This window comes from Nycticebus coucang, chromosome 12, assembly GCF_027406575.1.
Source record: "Nycticebus coucang isolate mNycCou1 chromosome 12, mNycCou1.pri, whole genome shotgun sequence".
NCBI lineage: Eukaryota > Metazoa > Chordata > Mammalia > Primates > Lorisidae > Nycticebus > Nycticebus coucang.
This window is the reverse complement of record NC_069791.1, coordinates 27,021,256-27,029,816: the sequence shown is the minus strand read 5'-3', so window position 1 is coordinate 27,029,816 and position 8,561 is coordinate 27,021,256. Positions and strand designations below refer to the sequence as shown.

The 8,561-nt window shown below is 38.5% G+C and overlaps 1 protein-coding gene across 1 annotated transcript; it reads left to right on the top strand.

The window, feature by feature from the left end:
* The first annotated feature begins 2,564 nt into the window (after positions 1-2,564).
* Positions 2,565-7,016, top strand: ALG10 (ALG10 alpha-1,2-glucosyltransferase). The gene is made up of 3 exons (XM_053557227.1): positions 2,565-2,877; positions 3,968-4,165; positions 5,723-7,016. Exons 1-3 carry the CDS (start codon positions 2,695-2,697, stop codon positions 6,776-6,778), a joined length of 1,437 nt encoding a protein of 478 aa, XP_053413202.1. The 5' UTR covers positions 2,565-2,694; the 3' UTR covers positions 6,779-7,016.
* Positions 7,017-8,561: the final 1,545 nt, after the last annotated feature.

The following is an 8,561-nucleotide window of genomic DNA, read 5'->3' as shown; positions in this document are numbered from 1 at the left end:
GACCACTCATTCCGATGATGACTCTTCACAAAATAATCAACTATGGAAAATGGGACCTGGAATCCTTAATGGAGAATACAAGTTAAATGTTAATGGTGATTCAGTTTTCAATGATAGTTATGATAAAATGTAATTTATTTTCAATAAAATCTCTAGAGATAGCTATTTTAATGGGAGAACTTGATTTAGGAGTAGAGCACTTTTAAATTAACAAAAATGGGATAATCCCAGGAGAAAGAGGTGACAAGAGCCTCATCAATTTGTAGATAGTGAAAGTAATTCATTAAGAAATGAGTGTTATATTCTGGTAAAGACTCTAATCAGAACCTGGAGATTCTTAGTATTCTTAGATAATACATTTCACACTGACAGTTTCCAAATGTGAGCATTATTACTCAGCAGTTTGAGAAAGTACCCTGGAATCCAGTTTTTTACCATGCTCCTCTGCAGATTTTGAAGTAATCAGTCTGTAATGGAGACATTTTTAAAAAATGAAATTTGTATTTTGAAATCGGTTCATGGGAAGAGAGAGTGAAAAATAACTTTAAAGTTATGGGACTAGTGAAACATTAAGTTCCATATAAATTGTAGATTATTTTAAACCATAATGCTATGAAGTTATTTTATCACTCTTGGTCTGATGTTCTAATTCATGTCCATGACTCTGACATAAATTTTCTGTGTAATTGGAGGTACATCACTTACTTAAGCTTATTCTATAAAATGAAGTCAAGTAGAGTAGATTATTAGTATTCCTAGCAGTTCTAAATCCCCATATTTCCTTGAAACTTTACAGCGAATTTAAAGTGGTGGGTGCAGAATGCATAGAGGTCAGATGTTTAACTTAAGCTCTTGGTGGCAATTGAAGAAAAATACATAGCATAAATGTCTAGACTTGTTTTACCTTCTTCAACAACCATCCTCTATTTTTAGGGAGGATCAGTAAGCTTCAGGGTTATATATAATACAATTTAGCAGGTTACGAAGTCTGGGGAAAATTACTTGTAGGTCATATTAACTTCTTGAGAACTGAATCATCTGGAGAGGAGTTACAAATAACTTAAATAGGTAAGTACAGAATTGACTCAATAATGGGGAAGACAAAACTAAGCATCACTGCTGAGTAGCATCGGGACATGGGTTTTTTTTTTTTGTTTGTTTGTTTGTTTGTTTTGTGGAGACAGAGTCTCACTGTACCGCCCTCGGTAGAGTGCCGTGGCCTCACACGGCTCACAGCAACCTCCAACTCTTGGGCTTACGCGATTCTCCTGCCTCAGCCTCCCGAGCAGCTGGGATTACAGGCGCCCGCCACAGCGCCCGGCTATTTGGGTTTTATTCCACTGATTTAAGTGCTCCTATCCCACTTCTCCTTCACTGCCCACTCCTCTTATCATTGAGGAAATAAAAGACAGTGAATAGGGAGGCAGTCAGGTTAATCTGAGAAACTTCCTTAAATTGAGAAGAGACTGAATTAAATTTGACCCAGAGAAAAGGCTGAGTTGAGAACCCTGAAGTTTGCAATTCTAAACCAGTCTTGACTTCTTTCTGATATATTCTTGCCAAAGGCAACGTAACTGAGGTTACCTTAGAGATTTCATTTCACCCACAAAACATTGCCAGCCATGCTCCAGGCAAAATTACAAGACATAATTTGTCTTGGGCATTCTTCAAATAACTTCTCTCACCTCCTTACCCTCCTATCGGCCATACCAGCATACGAGAATTGTATGAAGTCTACACAGCCTGTGACAGGCTACAAACTGGGGAACCACAAACTAAGTGATCCACAGAGCCACTCATTAACATCCTCATGCCTCTGGTTCAGTAGGAAAAAGAGAACGCTTCATAGAGACATTAATGAGAACTAGATTTACAGGCAACGTAGAATTCTTCCTTACCTATTTACATCTTACATTCTAGAAGAATTGGTTTCCTCGGTTCCCACAGAGTCCTGAGATATGGCTATCAGAGTGCAGAAAGAACGTCAATTTAAATAAATCCTCTTTGAAAGTATCCACATTTTGAAAGAGGTCTCTTTTAAAATAAAATAAAAAAATCTCCCTGGGGGGGGAAAAATCTGGCAGGTGAAGTTCTTTCAGTAGTGAAGCCTCTCTGGTCCTTCCAAGTTTTAACCTGCAAGTCTGAATATATGCTCCCATAACCAACGCTTTCCTTCCGTCCTCTAAAGTTGAGGGAATGAAATATCTTGGAATTGAAGTTTTAGTAATTGAAATTGCTGGAGAGAAAACAGAAATATCTGGGGGGGAAATGTTCGAATTTCTAGTTTGGGGTATGGAAACGTGGAGAAATGACGCCACCTTCTGGCAAGAGGTGGAAACCGGGGGAAGCCAGGGCTGGCGAAAAAAACATTGCTCCGTTTTCAAAGCCTTTGGAGCGTTCCTCTCCCGCGCCGACAGATTCCCGAGACCCGCCTCCTTCCAGGCGTTCTGACCACTCTAAGTGCTCCGGGCAATATGATTGACAGGGAAACAGTCCGGTCCGTTACATAAACTCGTCACTCCGGAAACAGTGACCCGATTCTTCCGGGTCCGCTCTCTCCCAGCATCCTTTGCCTTCCGGCTGTGCTGAGTCTTGTCCGGCCAGTCCCGCCTTGGGCGCCCATTTCGAGCTCGAGTTTCAAGCTCGGCTTTCCCGGATCAGATTTTTCCAGGAGTGGGTTCTTGGGCAGTGGCTATGGGGGCAGGAATGGCGCAGCTGGAGGGTTACTATTTTTCGGCTGCCTTGAGCTGCACCTTTTTAGTGTCTTGCCTCCTCTTCTCCGCCTTCAGCCGGGCGCTGCGAGAGCCCTACATGGACGAGATCTTCCACCTGCCGCAGGCGCAGCGCTACTGTGAGGGCCATTTCTCCCTCTCGCAGGTGGGGTCCCCGACTGTCCCCGCCCCGGCAGCAGAGGGAGGGCCAAGCGCTGACTTCCCCTACCCTGTCCTTAACTCTCCCGGTTCCACCTTCCTAGCCTGGAAACAGGAAAGGAACTGGGTAATCTTTTGTTCTTGTCCCTGAGATCTGTGAAGTAATTTGTTAAATGAATGAATAAACAACAGATTCGGCTCCTAGGAAGGAATGATCTGGGAGAACAGTTACTGGGGAACTGAGTTGCTGCTGCTTTACTGATATATATCCCACTCTATCTTTCCTAACGTCAAAATTAGAGGCATTTTGGTGCTTTTTGGAAATGTCAGAAAACTTCACTTTAACTCATCTCTCAAGCACCTCACCGCGTATTTGGGAGATAGAATAGGGTGAAGCCGCCCCAAAGTGACAATTTATTCCAATTCCATCCCTGGGTTTTCTGAATATATATTTGACTATGAATATAAATATAAGTACAAAAACGAACATCATTCCTCCTCTGGTGAATCAATATAGGGTACTGTTAGCAATAGAGTCTGTTGTCTGATGTTTACTAGTTTTATGACCTTGGAAATTTTCCAAGTTTCAGGTTACTTATCTGCAAAGTGACAGTAATAATAGTAGGGCATCTTGCAGTCATAATCACAGAGGATCTGGCACAAATCCTGGTTTAGTATGTGTTAGCTGTCATTATGGAGCCTGTGGTATACTCTCCCAACACTGCTTCCTTTCTAAGCTTATCACAATTACAGCCAATCTTTCCATGCTTTTTAACATTGGAGCATTTGCAAGTAAGTCACAAAAATTCAGGCCCTCTGAAGAACATTTTATTTTTCTTGGAAAATAAAAATGAATTTTAAACTGTTGTCTATTGGTTGGATGTATCTTAATCACAAAGCAAGTGCAAGGGTAAAAAATAAGCAAAACTTTTTCTTAGATAAGACATCTCTTCTGAGGACTTACTTAACCTTGTAATAGAATAATTATCTCAAAATTCTTCATTGTCAGTAAAGATGATGCTTGAGTGTTATATTTGTGTCTGTCCTGTCCCTATTACTTCTTGCTTTTGTTTCATTGTCTGCCTTTCATTTTCAAGTGGGATCCCATGATTACCACCTTGCCTGGCTTATACCTGGTGTCAGTTGGAGCGGTCAAACCTGCCAGTTGGATCTTCGGATGGTCTGAACATGTTGTCTGCTCTATTGGGATGCTCAGATTTGTTAATCTTCTCTTCAGTGTTGGCAACTTCTATTTACTGTATTTGCTTTTCCGCAAGGTGCAACCCAGAAACAAGGTATGTTTCAAAATCATTTATTACACGTTTTGTCATTTGGGTCCACAATTATGATGAATTGATTTTATGAGATTTGGTGGAAAATGTCGCTAGCACTTAGTATTTGTGTATACTTTGTAAAGACAGATGCAAATCCTCCACCAATGGAGGATTGTGTTTAAATATTTGAATATTTCTTTTTTACTTATAAAATCTGAAGTAGCAATCTGTGAGTGAATCAAAGCAGTTTAATAAATATTTAGTGAAGTTATTTCATGTGCTAAGCACTGAGACTACAGAGATGAATGAGGCAGTCTTTGCCGCATAGAACTTATATCTTTGTTAGAGGAAATGGACTTTATCTGAGGAATTTTGATGTAACTTAACAATATAGGCCCTGAAGGTGGATTACATGGGTTTGAATTATATCCCTGTCACTACTTTTGTTACCCTTGGCAAGTTATCCCTTAGTGGCTTCATGTCTTCATTTATTAAAGAAAAATGATAACAGACTCTACTTCATAGAACTGTTCAGAAAGAATAAATGGAAAGGACTTAGAATAGTGCCTGATATATAAGGAAGACTCAGGAAATGTTAACTGTAATAATTACTTTGAAGCGATTTCAATAGTGTCAATGATGAGAGGGAGGTGGGCATAAGATGGTATAAGGATATAGAGAGGAGCAGTTAGGGTAGCAACTGTGGCAGAGAGGAAAGTGGGTAGCATTGTGTAAAGATTCACGAATAGATGGCACCAGAGCTGAGTTTTGATTAACAAATAAGGCTCTAGGGTGGGGAATTGATCCTGGCGGGAGAAACAGCATTAGCAAATTTGAAAGGCATTGAGCAACCAGGTGCAGGGAATTGCTGATTTGGAATTACAGGATTCTAAAATGCAAGGATGTGAGGTTGGAGAAGTAGGTCATGGATGTCCTTATACGTTAAGGAGAGGACTTTGAACTTTATCTGGTATGTGATGGAAGGACCTGAAGGGATTCAAGGGAATGGCATGGTGTGATTTTATTTCAAATTTTGAAAGAACCAGAAGAAGATGCATAACTTCAGACTGGGCTCACTCTTTTCTGAAAACTCTAAGATGATTATAATATAGATAGTAGTATAAATGCTATGTGTATATTCGTCCCTAGTGTAGAGTTTTGAAGGATATCTTTAAAGGAAACTGGTGATGAGGGTACTAAGACATAAGCTCAGGGAAGTGGAGCCACCTGCACTATGTTCTGTACATTTCCATATTCCCCATAGAATTTAGCTCAATGTCTTTCACTCGATAAATCCTTAACTAATCATTGAATAATTCAAAATATTTGAATTATTATTAGAAGCTTTGGCACACAATAAAATTATAATTTTAGGGGCTCCCAAATTGATAGCTATCAGTAAAACATGCCAAGAAGTGTCCTGTTAAGTGTTTTTGCAAAGGCAGAAATAGGATTAATGTTGAATAATTTTATTTAAATATTTGCATAAAATTTTCAATAATTCTTTTCATTAGCTCAGCAAATCGTATATTTATTTAATAATGAAAATAATTTCAACTGTGTTCTTCTTCCTCCAAGGCTGCCTTCAGTATCCAGAGGATCTTGTCGACATTAACACTAGCAGTATTTCCTACACTTTATTTTTTTAACTTTCTTTATTATACAGAAGCAGGCTCCATGTTTTTTACTCTTTTTGCATATTTGATGTGTCTTTATGGAAATCACAAAGCTTCTGCATTGCTTGGATTTTGTGGCTTCATGTTTCGTCAAACCAATATCATCTGGGCTGTCTTCTGCGCGGGAAATGTCATTGCACAGAAGTTGACTGAAGCCTGGAAGACGGAGCTACAAAAGAAGAAAGAAGAGAGACTTCCCCCTATTAAAGGGCCATTTTCAGAATTCAGAAAAATTCTTCAGTTTCTTTGGGCTTACTCCATGTCCTTTAAGAACCTGAGTGTGCTTTTCCTGTTGACATGGCCGTACGTCCTTCTGGTCTTGCTGTTCTGTGTTTTCGTCGTGGTTAATGGTGGTATTGTTATTGGCGATCGGAGTAGTCACGAAGCCTGCCTTCATTTTCCTCAGCTATTCTACTTTTTCTCTTTCACTCTCTTTTTTTCCTTTCCTCACCTGTTGTCTCCTAGCAAAATTAAGACCTTTCTTTGCTTAGTTTGGAAACGTCGAATTCAGTTTTTGGGGATTACCTTAGTCTCTGTATTTTTAGTTTGGAAATTCACTTATGTTCATAAATACTTGCTGGCAGACAATAGACATTATACATTCTATGTGTGGAAAAGAGTTTTTCAAAGACATGAAATCGTGAAATATTTGTTAGTTCCAGTCTATGTATTTGCTGGTTGGAGTATAGCTGACTCATTGAAAACAAAATCAGTTTTCTGGAATTTAATGTTTTTCATATGCTTGTTTGCTGTTGTAGTTCCTCAGAAACTGCTAGAATTCCGTTATTTTGTTTTACCTTATGTTATTTATAGGCTTAACATACCTCTCCCAACCACGTCCAGACTTCTTTGTGAACTGGCTTGCTATGCAATTGTTAACATCCTAACTTTTTATGTATTTCTGAACAAGACTTTTCAGTGGCCAAATAGTCAGGACGTACAAAGGTTTATGTGGTAATGTCAAGGATATTTTGAACTCTGAAAATAGACTTAATAATTAGACTATTACCATATTGAACAACTGAATAGGTAAAAATTAAGGAATTTCTTTTAGATACAAAAGGGATCATCAAATCACATTAGATTTTTTATATATGTTATAAACATATATAACAAATCCAAGGAAGTCAAATGGTAAAAGAACTGAAAAAGGTTTCCTCAAAAGCCTGAATAATGAGAAAATTAAATTGTTTACAATTGTTTCATGATATCTCTCTGGTTCTGCTGGCTGCTAAAAAGCTTGGAAATGTTTATGTACACGAGTATAAGAAAACTTGGATGCTTCAGTGCAAACAGTTTATTAATATCTTCAGAAAGAAGTAGCAAAGGATTAGAAAAATATTTACAAATGATCAGGAAATATTCTTAACTGAAATGTTGCTTTACATTTCAGTAAATGTAAATTAATCCTGTCAGAATAGACTCACATAGTAAATTATAAATTAGAGGCTAACATAGGAATCAACTTTATTTAAAATTAAGAAATGACGAAGCTGTTTCACTAATTCCTAATATTTACAATTGCCAAAGATGAATTGTGTTGATTAGAGTACCTTTCGCAGGGAATTTCTTTCTGAAATAAATTATTGTATTAATTTCTTAGGGCTGCCACAACAAATGACTACAAATTTGGTGTCCCAGAAACGTTTTTCTCACAATTCTGGAGGCTGAAAGTCTGAACTCAAAGTGTTGGTGGGGTGGTTGCTTCTGGAGGGTCTGAGGGAGAAACTAGTCATGCCTCTGCTGGCTTCCCGTGGTTGTCTACGATCCCTGAAGTTCCCTGGCGGTGGACACTTCTCTACAATCTGCCTCTGTGTTCACTTGGCCTTCCCTCTGTCTTCTCTTCTTTATCTTGTAAGGACAGTGTCTTTGTGTTTCCGGCCCACCCTAATCCAGGATCTCATTGAAGGTCCTTAGTTACATCTAAAAAGACCCCTTCTCCGAGTTAAGTCTACGGTCACAGCTTCTGAGTAGATAGGTCTTTTTATGGGATGCTTTTCAGTCGACTACAGTTACTAATGGACATTTGAGGCTAAACCTCGTAAGATTTTTATAAGATAAGATCTTTAAACAGTTTTTTAAAGATTAAATGTAATCTTTAAAATTTGTCACTACTTGAATATAGTGACAAATTATATTTGTGGGGTACAAAGTGAAGTTAGGATTTTTTAATACAATGTGGAATGATAAAATCAAGGTAATTAACTTATCACCTCAAATATCTGACATTTTGTGACAAGAACGTGTGAGATTTACTCAGTGACACTGAGATGTACAGTGTTTAGTTATTAGCTATCTTCATCATCTCGCATTAGATGTATTCCTCCTGGGGCTTTGTACTCTTTGATTATCATCTCCCCATTCCTCCCACCCCCACCCCGCCTCTGGTAACTGCCATTCTACTGTCTGTTTCTTTGAGTTTATTTTTGGTCCCATATACAAGGGAGAACATGAGCTATTAGTCTTTCTTTGTTGGGCTTATGTCACTTAGCTTAAAATAATATCCTCCAAGTTCATCCACGTTGTTGCAAATGAAGGCTTTACAGTATTCTGTCATGTACATATAACCACATTTTCCTTATGCATTCATCCACTGATGGACTCTTAGGATTGTCTTCATAACTTGGCTGCTGTGGCAGCCTGCAATGGACATGGTGTGCAGACCTCTCTTTGACAATCAGATTTCAGATTTTTTTGGTAAATACCCAGAAGTAGGATTGGTGGATCAGGAGATAATATCC

Coding starts and splice junctions, on each gene's coding strand:
- ALG10 (XM_053557227.1), top strand. CDS start 2,695: ATGGGGGCAGGAATGGCGCAGCTGGAGGGTTACTATTTTTCGGCTGCC. Junction 2,878..3,967: donor GCCATTTCTCCCTCTCGCAG/GTGGGGTCCCCG, acceptor TTCATTTTCAAG/TGGGATCCCATGATTACCAC. Junction 4,166..5,722: donor AGGTGCAACCCAGAAACAAG/GTATGTTTCAAA, acceptor TCTTCCTCCAAG/GCTGCCTTCAGTATCCAGAG.